Raw genomic sequence first — 15,028 nt, 5'->3', positions numbered from 1 at the left:
GTGACTTTAAAGCTGGTTAAAAGTTTGAATAAACACCCATCCATTTCAAGAGATTGATGTCTTGAAGTTTGTTTTCTAAGTATCTCTGGAAGAAAAATTCCCAAACCTCAAACAAGGTTTTTTTTACATTTAAATATTAGTGAGTACCAGCCACTGGTGGGTTTTGGGATTAGGAGGATTTGCTATGATTATCTGTCTCATTCACACGCTCTCAACAGAGGTGCCAGAGGGACTTGGTAGTGTCCATGAGAGCCTGGCACTGGTACAGAGGAAGGTTTCCACTTTGGTGTCCGTGCACCCAGACATGCCAGGTCCCGGGGAAACAGCAGAATTAGTGATAACGAGGGTCATGTAAGGTGATGAGATTGCTCTGAGCACCGTGGGAATTGATTGATGGTACCCTCATTATCAGAATAACAGAACAGCAAGTCTAATTTACTGGAGACATGAGGGGGTGGCTGTTGGGTAATTAAACATTTGCGATACAGAGGGACTTGTCTCTTTTAAGAGAAAATAAACGTTCTCGTCCTCCTTTCCCTATCTTCCCAACCTCTAGCTTATATTTTTATTTTGGAAATGCTCTTTGAAGGCCCTCGGCTTTCTTAAGTCTCTTTTCAGGCAGGCTAAGCCTTTGGGATGGTATTCTTTTTTTTTTTTTTTTTTTTTTTTTGCGGTACGCGGGCCTCTCACTGTTGTGGCCTCTCCCGTTGCGGAGCACAGGCTCCGGACACGCAGGCTCAGTGGCCATGGCTCACGGGCCCAGCCGCTCCACGGCATGTGGGATCTTCCCGGACCGGGGCACGAACCCGTGTCGCCTGCATCGGCAGGCGGACTCTCAACCACTGCGCCACCAGGGAAGCCCCTGGGATGGTATTCTTTTGAAGAAGAGATTGCTACAGTGTGCAGAGTTTGTGTGGTGATAACCTTCCTGGTGATCTTCTGAAGTACCATGAATGTGATTTCACAGACAGCCAAAGGCAGGGTGTCACATGACCCGCTTTTCCGATCTCTTTGAGAGGGTGTGTACACTCGAGGCCAGGTGAGGAGGGACAAGAACACCTCACTGATAATATGGCCTTGCAGTGAAAACCTAATAGGAAGAAGGGTGGGCTTAAGAGGGAGGGAGGGAGCCGACCAAGGCTGCAGGGAGGCTGCAGGGAGTGGCCAGAAGAGGCATTCAGCTGAATAATCAGCAGTTCTGAGTGAAGCGCAGAGCCTGTGAGAGGCAGTCGGAATGTCTTAGCTGGTTTTGGTTTTTGTTTTGCCGGAATAACTTAAGGTTGAATGCATCACTGAGCTGTGTCTGAGTGTGGCGTAACAGAGGAGTGGATCAGTGGATCCTGCTTCAAGTCCGTTTTAACTGATGCCATGATGGACTCTTCTGACTCCGGCCACAGCTGTTGGCTCATTTTGCTAGGGTTTGACCCATGAATGGATCAGTGATCTCCTCTCTGTTTCCAGGCCACAGGACATCATCTGCACTTCCAGCCAGTCGATACTTGTGGTCTTTGGGGAATACGTGGATAGAAGCTGTAGGTAAAGGGACTTCATGAACCAGCAGGAGGGACAGGTTGAAGAGCATCACTTTTTAGAACGTAAGGCTATGTGGAAAGAGCATTTGCTAGCAATCAAAAAGTGAATTTCGATCCTAGCCGTGTCCCTACTCACTATGGGACCTTGTTCAGCAAGTAATTTTATCTCTTGGAGACCCAGGGATAATGATACCTACTACAAATCTACTACACCTATTCTGAATCTGCTATAAATCACACCAGAATTTTAAAAGGGTCAAATGAGGTGATGGAGAAGAGAGCACTGAAGACTTCAAAGCTGCCCTGTCCAGTATAGTAGCCACTAGCTTCATGTGGCTTTTTGGATTATTAATTAATTAAGTCAATCAATTATTTAATTAGAATGAAATAAAATGAAAAATTCAGTTTCTCAGTCACACTAGCCACCCTTTAAGTACTCAGTAGCCACATGTGGCTAGCGGGTACCATACTGGACAAAAAAGATTCAGAACATTTGCGTTATCACAGAAAGTTTTATCAGATAGTGCCTCAAAGCACTATTTAGGATGTAAAGGATGGCATGTTGTAAGGGTGATAAGTGCTGTCATAGTTAGGGGTTCTTAGAAAGAAACAACCCACTCAAGTTAGCTGGAGTAAAATGAGATATTTGACTAATTCAAGAAAAATATATGTGTCCCAAGGGTTGGAAACACAACTAGGCTTCAAGAGGAAATGGAACCAGTTCCTATAAGGCTATCAAGAACAAAAGAAGCTACTCTCTCCCCACTGTCTCTCTTTCTCTTGTCTTCCTCTGCCTGTGGTCACTTGTGCCCTTGGCTCTGTTTCTCTGTCTGTGCATACGGCATCTTTCTTTCTCTCCTCTTCCTCCTTCACTTCTTCCCCCTCTTCTCCTCAACGCCTCCCCCTTTCCTCCCTCCCCTCTCTGCAGACCAGCTTTCTCAACTGTATTACACATGGTCCAAATAGGGCTCAAGCAGACCCAATTTTGTAAAAAATTTGTTTAAGTATCATTGATTTACAATGTTGTATTAGTTTCTGGTGTACAGCAAAGTGATTCAGTTATACATGTATAATAGTTTGCATTTGTTAATCCCAAACTCCCAATCCCATCCCTCCTCCCCCTTGGCAACCACAAGTCTGCTGTCTATGTCTGTGAGTCTGTTTCTGTTTTGTAAATAAGTTCATTTGTGTCATATTTTAGATTCCACATATAAGTGATATCATATGGTATTTGTCTTTCTCTGTCTGACTGACTTCCGTTGGTACAATAAACTCCAGGTCCATCCATGTTGCTGCAAATGGCATTATTTCATTCTTTTTTATGGCTGAGTAATATTCCATTGTATATATGTGTATATGTATATATCACATTTTCTTTATCCATTCATCTGTCGATAGACATTTAGGTTGTTTCCGTGTCTCCATGTCTTGGCTATTGCAAATAGCGTCAGGCAGACCCAATTTTCATCACTTCTCAGGGATAAAGCCTAACAAAGGCTGGATCCTGATTCGAAATTCCCGGGGAAGCCTGCTGGGTGTGATAGCCACCCCTGCTCCAATCAGCTGTATCCAGGAGGATGGGGGTAGTGTCCTTATGCTTACTCAATAGGGGCAAGTGGCAGGGTGGGGCAGATGCTCTAAAAAGGAGCATATGGGGATGTGTCATTGACTAACATGCTCATCCTTAACACCTTGGAGCAGTCCATTGAAACTATGATCACACAGGGAAAAGTTCCAGAGATTTGATCAAGGCCATGAAGAAAAACGGTGTGATACTTCTCCTCCTTTGGCTATTTGGTCATATGATTTGATCACCAATCCGGATTCTCAGGGGTTTGGCTTCACTTCCATGTCCTTATACCTGGATGGAAGTGGGCACAGTCAGAAGTGAGATGGAAGTCAGGTCTAAGCCTTTGTCATTTCTTAAATGCAAACGGGACACTAATGAGACCCTTTTCTCTCCTGCCTTTAGGAAGAAACATGAGGTTCCCCTGGAAATCATTCAAGAGGAAGATGGAAGGGGCTGTCTAAAAAGAGATTGAAAGCTGCAGACCGCAAGACTGGGGCCAGAGGGCTGGCAGTGGAAAACCCTGTTGGGTTGTGATCTCTCATTGAAAAGTCCCAGTTGCCTTTTTGCTTCCTGCAGGGGGAAGGAAGAGAAGGAGAAGACCATGTCCATAGCCTTGAAGCAGGTGTTCAACAAGGACAAGACCTTCCGGCCGAAGAGGAAATTTGAACCTGGCACGCAGAGGTTTGAACTCCACAAACGGGCTCAGGCATCCCTCAACTCAGGCGTGGACCTGAGGGCAGCTGTGCAGCTACCCAGCGGGGAGGACCAGAACGACTGGGTGGCGGTGCACGTGGTGGACTTCTTCAATCGGATCAACCTCATCTACGGTACCATCTGTGAGTTCTGCACTGAGCGGACCTGCCCTGTGATGTCAGGGGGCCCCAAATACGAGTATCGGTGGCAGGATGACCTCAAGTACAAGAAGCCGACTGCACTGCCAGCCCCCCAGTACATGAACCTTCTCATGGATTGGATTGAAGTCCAGATCAACAATGAGGACATATTTCCAACGTGTGTGGGTAAGTCCATGACCAGCTTCCTGGTTATTTTGTCACTTCCCACCCAAGCTTGGAAGGTTTGCAGGGGCTTCTTCTGGGACTGCCTTTGAATGCCGGATAGCACCTATATCAGTGTTTCCCTAAATTCCATCACTCACATAGCAGCAATTTCCTTTTCCGGATCTAAGGACCTTATTGAAAAAAAAAAATCATTCGTAGACCACTTAGAATTATTTTGTAGACCTAAATAGTGGGAAACACTGGCTTGATGAAAAGTTGGATTTGATCTTATTGGCTTCATTAGGATTAGACTCCGAACCCACCCAGAGCTCCTGGTAAAATTTTTAATTTGGAGCTAATTAACTAGCTAGTTACATTAACTCTGGTGCAATTATTGGTACTCGTCTCTCAGGGTAAGAAATCCCAGTGTGAGAATCTGTGGATTTGTTTGGGAATCAAGCAAACAGGCAGTTAGCATTTTGGACAAATAAGATCCTGGCATTCTTTTCTCCCCTCTCCTGATCATAGGTATTAATTTCAGTCTGTACTATTAACTCTGGACCCTCGTGTAGCTGCTAGACCAACCCGGACACCTGAAATGCAAATGCTTTTGTTTGCTTTGTGCTCTGAGCCATAAAATTCTTCAAGGGGAGAGACCAGACCTTTCCTATCTCTTATATTTCTTTATGCTGCTGATCATTGAATCTGCAAGCCTGGCAGGTTGAATTCAGAATTCAGTTTTTAGGGCCTTAGGTTCAATAAGGGTGAGCATTCTCTTCTTTGCACTGATGTACCTGTGATACCTAGCATGGTGCCCTGGAACCTTTTAGGCACTCAGGAACTATTTGTGGAATGGTTGAAAAAATACTTATGCTGCTGGAAAATATTATTGAAAAGCTCTGAGATAGTCGGGGTATTAAAAAAAAAAAGCGTTTGAAACACATTGGTGAAATCACCTTTAGATGGGGCATGTGTGTCCCCATGTGGCATATGGAAAGTTGAAGTGGGCTGTATGGAAGTAATTATGTTTATACCAGAAAAAAAAAATGTATATAAATTGATTAGGGCAGTATGTCCATCTTGAAACATTCAGCACACAAACCAATCTGCTCAGAATCCTCGTGTTGACTTGTCCAGTTTCCTCACATACTTTCTGCTGCCCTTGTTAGGGCAGGGACTGGGGTGTATGGCAGCACAACCCCCCTTGGTTGGCTCACCAGCATATGAGGAAGAAGGAAGGTTTCAGAAACTCCCCTGGCTGTATAATTGGCGCCTTGGAGGAGTAGCAGTTTCCTAGGTTCATGTCTTTTTGCACTTTCATTGACTGTCAGAGGCTTCTTCTGGAGCTGGGAGGAATTTGTCTTTTCCAAAAGCATTACAAGCAACTGCCAATGACTCTGCAGAACATACGACAGCAGTAAAGGTAAATAAATGTGGGCAAGGATCCCTCCTTGCTGCCCTTCCCCTTCTGTTTCTCTGACGCTTTGAACTCTGGGCACTTCTGTTCTCTCTGGCAGTTGTGGTTACCGCATAGAGTTGCTGACCAGAAATAACATCACAGAGCCTGGTGTGTTACTTAAGAGTGAGGAAGCTTCTGGCCATCTCCCTGGAAAATAGAACATCATAGGTGATTTTAGACTTTGCTTGGAGGAAATCACTGCATGCCGCCAGATCCCCCAGAGCGATTGACTTTGCTTTCTTTTTCTAGATGGTTTCCTTAGGCATTCAGTGTGCTTGGGGAACACTCACCTGATCAGAATCCTCTATTTCAGCTCTTCCCAATCTGTGCCGCACGGTACAAAAGTGTTTTGGGAGCTCTTAATAGGTGCACTGTGATTTTCTTTTTTCTCCCATGGAAAAATAAATTTGGGAAATGCAGAGTGAAATTGATTTCTTTACTGCAGGACTTTAAATATACTAATGTGCATTATACATCTCCAAGAAAAGAATATGTTAGTAAGTAGTGTATCTTAATTTGAACCTGGTACCTTCTTCTTCTATTCTTTTTTAATGGAACACTATTAGCATCTTTTGGGAAATGTTCATCTGTATAGAGTTGTCAAACTTTTCTTTGTATCGGAATTACTTGGACCTTCTTCTCAAAATGCAGATTCCTTGGTCCTCCCCCTCAACAACTAAATCAGAATCTCTTAGGTGAGGCCTAAGAATCTGTACTTTTGGTAAGCTCCTCCCACCCCTCTTGTTTATTGTAACCACCCAGAATGCTTTTCATCCTCCCCAGGAACAGTTTGTTTCTTACCTCTCCGGTTTTATCCATGTCATTCTCTCCTTTGGAAGCCCCTTCTAGTGAATTCTTATGCATGCTTTATACCATCTCAGACTTCCCTGGTGGTCCTGTGGTTAAGACTGCTCCGTGCTTCCAATGCAGGAGGCGCGAGTTCGATCCCTGGTTAGGGAACTAAGATCCCACATGCTGTGTGGCATGACCAAAAATTTTTTTTAAAAAATGAACTTTATACCATCTCCTCTGTGAAGACTGTCATCTTTTAGAATATAAACTCCTTCAAATTATAAAATATGTCTTATGCATTTGAATATCCCAGCACTAAGTCCAGTCCTGGTGCCTGGTGTTGGATGGATGGATGGATGGAAAAATAATCTTTATAAAGTGTATGGTGCTGGTGATCAAAGTGAAGTTAAACAAATGTCTCTGAATCTCTTTATCACCATTCCTGGGTATTTCCCATACCTTGCCTTCCACAGGGTTTAATTTTGTCTGTTTAACTTTTCCAAGGTTAAAATGTTAGGGGTCAGTAAAAACCACCACCATCCACCATCACCCTGAGGGTCTTCATTCGTATCCTGCTCACCTCTGCTATTCGTCCTCAGACAATAATACTGTTGCTGTCTTTGCAAGAACTTGCCTTGTAGGAGCCGCTTTCTCTATGAGAATTCATTTCCTCCTCTTCTTCCTCCCCCTGATTCCAGCCTACTTTCCTTCTTTTTGATCTTCGTGCTGCCATGAGTCATTATCATGGAAATGATCAAGATGTCTGTCAGGATAAAGTAAAAGAGGAATTCCCAGCCAACAGCAGACCCTGGGTGGATGAGAAATTGGGGAGTTCTGTTTCACATTACGGCGTTGAATCCTGGGCATATTTCTGTCTTCTTGCCTGGGAATTGAGAGGGTTTGAAACTTCCCCTCCTCCCCACTGTGATCCGAGGAACTAGAACCGGAAAATACAGACAGATGTGAAGGCTTCACCCTTAGTTAGGTATTAAAGGATATAAACAGCTGTTGATCTCTACCATTGAAACATGGAGGAAAGAAAAACTTTCATCTGTTTCTGGATTCTGGTTTAACTCAGATACCCGGGCTATTTCAGAAGTCGAGCCTTCTCAGTTGGGAGAATACCAAACAGATGTGGCTCCCTCGTGAACCAGAGTCTCCTCCAGTCTCCCTTGATCCTTCCCAGCTTCCTTTGTTAAAAAGCCAACAGATGTTCCTGCAAAAGCTCCCAAGACAGCAGTAACTTCAGAAGCAAGGGCCACCTCCTCTTTGATTGTATCTCTTTAGCCACTTTTAGAGGTAACGTTTGAAAAATAGAAAGCACAGCCACCCACTTTTTCAAATTCCATTGCCTGTCTAATTACAATAATTTTTATGTTCTAGCCCCCAGGTTCCCTGTTTTTCTGTTATATAATAGGACTTAAATCTCACATCTGACAGAAAAAAAGGAGTGGAAAACTTAGCGCTCCTCCAACTCATGTTTTTAAAAAGTCTTTGAGCAGGAGGAATTTAAAAAATAATGACATGATCTCACCTACCTCTATGGTTTTAGAATAAATGGGTGTCAGGGAAGGGGAGAGCAAGCAGAGGAAGCAAAGGAAGGGAGAGAAGCCAGGAGGGAACTCACATGTATTGAGTTTGCTAAGTGCCAGGCGCTATACATGCTACTGTTAATCTTTCTTAATTCTTATAATAACTGAATGAATTAAATATGCCATTTTACCAGTTAGGAAGCTGACATTTAAACAAGCAAAGCGTTTCCCAAGGTTGTACAGCTAATCAGTCATTTAGAAGTCAGGGTTTGAGCTCAAGTGGCCAAAAATCTATGCCCTTGTCACCCACTACCATTTATAGCATGAATCGGTATTCTGCAAATTTCCTTCATGTGGTGAAAGGCTTCTCGATCATGGTTTTAGGAGGTTGTCTAGGGTGGGAAAAAATTCAGAAAAGCTGATTTTCGGTATAAATTTTAAAGAACTGATTCTTTTCTTTGTTTCTGTTTGTCCCTATTTTATTATTTTTTTTAAATAAGATTCTTTTTTAAAATAAATTTATTTATTTATTTATTTTTGGCTGTGTTGGGTCTTCGTTGCTGTACGTGGGCTTTCTCTAGTTGCGGTGAGCGGGGGCTACTCTTCGTTGTGGTACGCATGCTTCTCATTGCGGTGGCTTCTCTTGTTGTGGAGCACGGGCTCTAGGGGCATGGGCTTCAGTAGTTGTGGCACGTGGGCTTCAGTAGTTGTGGCTCGCGGGCTCTAGAGTGCAGGCTCAGTAGTTGTGGCGCACGGGCTTAGTTGCTCTGCAGCATGTAGGATCTTCCCGGACCAGGGCTTGAACCCTTGTCCCCTGCATTGGCAGGCGGATTCTTAACCACTGGGCCACCAGGGAAGCCCTGCCCCTATTTTAAATAATCACCCCTGAAATGCCTGAGGAGTGTGTCCATGAGACTACAGCTGAGTTTCATCCTCTCAAAATATTGTGGCAGGAAACATAAGGCTATAAAAATGTCCATAGGGATGAGCTTTTCAGACATGGGATGTTGGGGAACCGAGTCTATAATTAGCCTTTAAATTTTAACTTTTTTTTTCTATTGTCTCCCTCCTGGTTTTTTATTTTTATATAAATCTATGTAACACTGGTAAGACAGCATGTATGTCAACAAAATATATTTACAGTGTGGTAGGACTAGCCCTGGGCTTGTAGACAGAGACTAGCTCAGCTATTACAAGATACTGTGTGACATTGGTAAACACGTAACCTCTGAGCTTGCGTTTCTCTGTGTAAAGATCCTGATCTCACAGGACTGTTGTAAAGATTAAATGAGGCAGTGTGAGTAAAAACACCCAGCCCAGAGCCATAAGCCCCTATAAGAGGAGCTAAAAAGCAAATGCGTGTCAGCTGCCTCTCTCTCTGCATACGTTTCTACTTAACTGTCAACCAAAACTCTTGGATCCCACTAGATGATTTCTGAACGGTATCCCCAGAAAAAAGCAAGACACATTGTAAGAGAATCAACATGATTTTTAAAAAATCGTTGCTGAATTGCTCTCTGATGGGGGTCATAAATACCTTCCAAGACTTTGGGAAATTTCAGAGTTTCTCTAGGAGCTAGACCAACTCCTGGTGTCAGGGATGAACACTTAACCCTTTGGACAGAAAGCTACTAGGAAGGATCGTTTTGCTTGGTTTTCAGAAGACTGAGTACTGAACGTGCCCACGTCCAGTGTCAGTCCGGCAAACCTCAGCAGAGACTGGGTGCAGGTTAGCTGGGGAAGAGGGGAGATAGCTTACTAGTCACATCTGACACAAGCCATTCATTAAAATCAGTGCTGGGTGAGCTGCCCTGGATTTGACCTCTCAAGAGGTTGGGGAAATAGTTCTCAGTGCCCAGGAATGAAGCCTCCAAGATCGCCTTTTGAACTGGCAAGTTTTTCTAAGACTCTGGAAACATGTTTTGCCTTTGGGATCTGATAAACTGGCCCCCTAAGAATTTACTCGTTGGGAAGGCATCATAATAAAGCTACAATTTTCTGAATACATACTACCCTCCACGCTTTACCTGCATCATATCGTTTAATCTGTAAAATAACCCCGTAAGGCAGGTATTATGAGGTCCATTTCGCAGATGAAAAAGATGAAGTAACGTGCCTAGGGTCACACAAGCAGAGCTAGGGTTCAGACCCAAAGTAGCCCAACTCTACAGGCTGTGCTCTCAGCTACTCCAACATCTTGTGTCTGTGATGTTCTTAGCTCAGAATCAACAATACCCTTGATTTACCCCTACCTGTTGCATCACATGTTAAATCTTCTTTAGGAAATGTCCTACGATAAACCCAGCATTCACAGGGAAGGATGTGAAAACAGACAGGGCGGTGCATCCGATGCAAACTGGGTCCTTACTGATGGGAACTCTTAAAGTTCTGCTCGCGGTAAGAACTTGCCTTCTCTAGATTCTGATGCTACCCTAGTGTGTTCAGTTGTCTATTCATGGAAACCATGCAGAAACAGCTGACTCCACTCTTCCTCAGCCCCGCTGGCCGCCGGCGAATTGATGGTCTTGTGGAGGGACACAGTCCCCTACTTCCACCTTGTTAACCCAATACTGCAGTGACTTGGTGGCTGAGTTAATAAGAACACTGGTAAATAACCACCCCACTCAACAAATCCCAAGAGATCCCTCTGGAAAATGGTGAGGGCCACCAGTGTGCTAAGAAGCAGTAGAGAAAAGGAGTGGAGAGGGGAGCCCAGAGGGCCTAGAGACTGCCCTGTAAGTTAAGGCTAGTTACCTGCTGTCCCCACCTGCACTGAGGTCTCCATTACTCGTGCTGTGTAATTTTAATGAGCCATATCTCAAATGACAAGTCGTTACATCTCAGCATCAGCTGGGAAGGGAACTGGGATATATGATACTCAGTGGAAAACAGAGATGAAAAATAAAGGCTGTAATGGGGGTTGGGGGGTATATGCTGCTTTCTCTCGGTTGGTGCTTGTGGACATGGTGCCCTACCTTAGTCAACGAAGGCTGCCTTGCGGAGGTCAGTGCTGCGTGGATAGGCAAGCCAGCTCAGCACCTAAGCCTTAGGGGATGTGGAAACGCATCCGGCAATGCAGTGGGATGGAGAAAAATGAGTTAACCAGAACTGTTGTCCAGAACAGACATGGAGTTGGAAGGAACAGTTGCATAAGCCACTTGAAGTGAGGATGAGATGCCCAAGAGCACGCTGGATTATCACTGACGTGCCAGCTGACATTTAAAGAGCACAGGTTTTTGTTTATCTGAGTAGGGCGTATCAGCACGGCCCTGACACCAGAGGCCTTCTCTCTCTGCCCTCCCCACCAGTCTCTGCCTCTCCTCTAGATAGAGAAGGTACCCTTAAACAGTGTCATTTTGAAGAGAGGTTGAGTTTTTGTCCTGCCCTAGATCTCCACGTGTGGAGAGTGAATCTCAAGCTTTTCTTTTAAAAGACCTTTGTAGGTTTTAGGACATGTAGTATCTGTTAAGGCCTCTGCATATAAGAACGTTTTGGTGTTTCATCTTTAAAAAACTCATGCTAAATTCATATTCTGAATGATAATTCTATCCATGTTTTCCTTCATGTAATCATGTCTTTCTCTTAAGTCTTCTGGTGAAATGGATGCTGTGGGAAGATGAGCCAGTTTGGGAAGGTGGGGTGTTGGTAAAAAGGATCAAAAGCATTAGTCTCTGTTAGACCTGAGTTTGAATCCCAGTTATCAACTTTTAGTAGAAAATTTTCACTCTCTGGGCCCGTTTGCTCATCTGTACAATGCATATAAAAGGATCTACTTCATAGGACTGTTGAGATAATTAAATAACGTGCTACATTTAAAATACTTAGCACAGTGTTGAGACAGAGACTAGGTATGCTTTCGATGTTATCCCCTCAGTATCACATGGTATCAGTGTGATGAATTAGACTCGTCAGGTGAATTAAGGTAAGAAAGGAAAGAAGGTAGGATGAAAACCCATACTTCTTTCAAGTATTTGGCTGTGGAGTCGATTCACATGCCCTTCATCTTCTGCTATATCTTATGGAACCTTTAGAAGAAATAGTAAGCATTCATGGGATGTTTAGCTTGGCCTTGACGGCTGGAACCAGGTGGGTCCCGGATGGAACTTGAGAAGATGTTCACATGAATAGCATATGAGGCCTGCACAAAGCCAATCCCACCTTCTTGTTTCTGCTACAGGGTGCAGCACCCAGCATAACGCTCTGCATCAAGTAGACACATGGTGAACTAATTACTACTACGTAAGTGTAAATTGATTGACTCATGCTGTATAGTTCATATTACAGAACAGAAGCTTCCTGAAAATTGTGAGGCAGTTGAATTTCTGTCATTTGGCTGATATTTTCATTTCTCAGAGAGAATTTTAAAGACAGCTTGGCAAAGAATCCTTTTAGTGTGTGAATACCTCCTTAGCGATATGTCTAATTGATCTTTAGAGCAGGCCTTTGGAAGTTAAAATGTTTGTCTTCATGGAGAGACGAACTGGAGTTGTTAGTTCTCTCTCAGGGAAAGGAAACATTCTTCACATTAAGCAATAGGTTTTCAGTGTTTCTATATTGTCTGGCCCGGGATCCTAGGGCTGGAGAGCAGTGGTGAATTAAGGGAGAATCTCCAGTTGATAGTCAAGCGTTCATTCTGCCGTCACCCCCGGGATTCTGCCAGCAACAGCTGGCTCCTGCCTGGTTTCTGGGCCAGCTGAAGTGAGAGAGCCCTAATGCCTGGTGTGGCAGTACAGTGGAACCTCAGCATCTTAGGACCACCAAGAATTACTTGTGGGTGACCTCCTTCAACATTTCTTGGTCGCCTGGCCCAGCCAGGGAATCCTACCATGGCCTCCAGGAACAGAGGGAAGAAAGTTGTTGAACGTTGGGGATTTACGAGTTTCAGCCTTCAGATAAACCATTCATATTTCACCATCCCGAAGTGGGGGGTGGGGGCAAGCCTACAGCTGAGGGCATCTGTCTTTCTGTGTCTTTGAAAAGAAGTGTGAGCAAATATGTTAATGATATGTACCAGAGTCCCTGTGAGCAGTAACTGTCATAACACATGGACTGTGTTATGATGGCTTTATTTTGCTTTCTAAAAATAGTATACAGGTAAGGTTTCATCATCAGCCTGGGTTCAAATCTGTTCCTCTCATGGCTTTGGGACCTTGGGAAGCCCTGACCCTCTCTGAGCCTGTCTCCTCATGTGGAAAGTAGGGGTATTAATAGTTATACCCACTTTGTAATGTTGTGAGAATTAAGTGTCATAATGCACACAAGGCTCTTAGTGAGTTCCTGGTCGAGAATTAAGTGCTGAATACATTTGGGCTTTATTACTTTTCATGGTGATATAAAAAGGGAAGACCACTGATTTATTGCAGTTTGTAATGCTTCATGACATAGGAGAATTTCTCCTGCAGTATTCGCTGTAAATTTCTTTTCCAACTGGAATAAAAATTGAGAAAAGCTATTGATCATGTCATAATTACAGTAGTTATCTTGGAAAAAGAATAATCTTTCACATCCATTAGAATGCCAGTTAATAATCAAGACTTGAATACCTCGCTGAGATCAACAGATTCCATATTTTATGTCAGGCAGTAATTCCGAAGTTTAAGTACAGTAATAATAATAACATTAGCTAACGTTTATTACCTATTCTGGGCCCAACAGCATGCGAGGTCTTTTATGTGTTTTTCTTTTTTTTTGGCCGCACTGTGCAGCTTGCGGGATCTTAGTTCCCCGACCAGGGACTGAACCTGGGCCCTGGAAGTGAAAGCACCGATTCCTAACCACTGGACTCTGAGGGCATTCCCTGTGTGTATGTTATTTCTAATCCGCAAAGCAGCCCCAGTCGACATTATCATTTTCCCTATTTTCAAATGAAGAAACTGAGGTAAGTTCCTTTCCCCAAAGTGTGGGGAGAGCTGAAATGTCAAAGTGGGATGGTGAGGTACCAGTGTAATCACAAGAGCTGCAAGCTCCTACTCCCTAGGATTGGACAGACCAAGTGAGGGGAGGAGATGACTAGCACCTGGGAGCTGGGGCTGTGCCGCAGGAGCTGGGAGCGTGGCCTGTTCAGCAGAATTGGAACCAAGGAGAAGATGCAGCACTGCTGGAGGCCAGGAGGACCATGGGAGAAATACCTGGGTGTCTGCTTCCCTCCTCCAGTCTCCTGCCGGGGTAAAGGGGCCTGGGAAACCTATGTAGGGAATGGATCTGAGAGCAAATAAGTGAATGACTGGCATATGGAGAAAACAGATAAATAACAAACGTATGAAATAATTTTAGGTAGTGATGAGTTCTGTAAAGACAACGTTGGGAAAGGGAATTGGGATGCTGTAAGATTTAAGTAAGATAGATGTAGAATAGTGGCCTCAAATTTTTTTGGCCTTTGAACTCCTTCATACTCTTAAACATTATTGAAAATTCTAAAGATCTTTTGTTTTATGTGGGTTATAGCTATCAATTGTTATCATATTAGAAATTAAAACTAGGGAAGTTTTAAAATATTTATTAATTCATTAAAAAATGATAAATGCACCACATATTAACATAAATAACATTTTAATGAGAAATAACTGTTTCCCAAAACAAACAAAAAAATGAGTAAGAAGAGTGGCATTGTTTTACTTTTTGCAAATCTCTTTATTTATTTATTTATTTTTAAAATTAATTAATTTGTGTTTTTGGCTGCGTTGGGTCTTCATTGCTGCGTGCGGGCTTTCTCTAGTCGCGGTGAGCGGGGACTGCTCTTCGTTGCGGTGCAAGAGCTTCTCATCATGGTGGCTTCTCTTGTTGCGGAGCACAGGCTCTAGGCACGTGGGCTTCAGTAGTTATGACATGTGGGCTCGGTGGTTGTGGCATATGGGCCTAGTTGCTCCGCGGCACGTGGGATCTTCCCAGACCAGGGCTCGAACCCGTGTCCCCTGCACTGGCAGGTGGATTCTTAACCACTGAGCCGCCAGGGAAGTCCCTGCAAATCTCTTTAATGTCTAAGTTCATAGAAAACAATTGGACTCTCTTATCTGCTTCTGCATTTCAATCTATGGTTCAAGTCCAGCTTTGCACAGATATGTAGTTGGGAAGGGGAGGACTTTGTGTACCTGTGAAAGGACCCCCAGGGACGCATACAATCCTTTGAGAACCACTGTTGTAGGTAA

General features: G+C 43.8%; 1 protein-coding gene across 3 annotated transcripts in view; it reads left to right on the top strand.

The window, feature by feature from the left end:
• The window catches only part of MOB3B (MOB kinase activator 3B), a 238,870-nt gene that overhangs the window by 74,993 nt on the left and 148,849 nt on the right, over positions 1 to 15,028 (top strand). For all 3 annotated transcript variants that reach the window (XR_009564354.1, XR_009564355.1, XM_030830344.2), the window contains exon 2: positions 3,505 to 4,121. Coding sequence is in view for 1 of the 3 variants with exons in the window: in XM_030830344.2 (XP_030686204.1) it covers positions 3,704 to 4,121 (418 nt within the window). In the remaining 2 variants the exon portion in view is untranslated. The remainder of the gene's footprint in view (positions 1 to 3,504; positions 4,122 to 15,028) is intronic.

Source organism: Globicephala melas, chromosome 6 (genome assembly GCF_963455315.2).
Source record: "Globicephala melas chromosome 6, mGloMel1.2, whole genome shotgun sequence".
Lineage (NCBI taxonomy): Eukaryota > Metazoa > Chordata > Mammalia > Artiodactyla > Delphinidae > Globicephala > Globicephala melas.
This window is presented reverse-complemented; position numbering and strand designations above follow the sequence as displayed.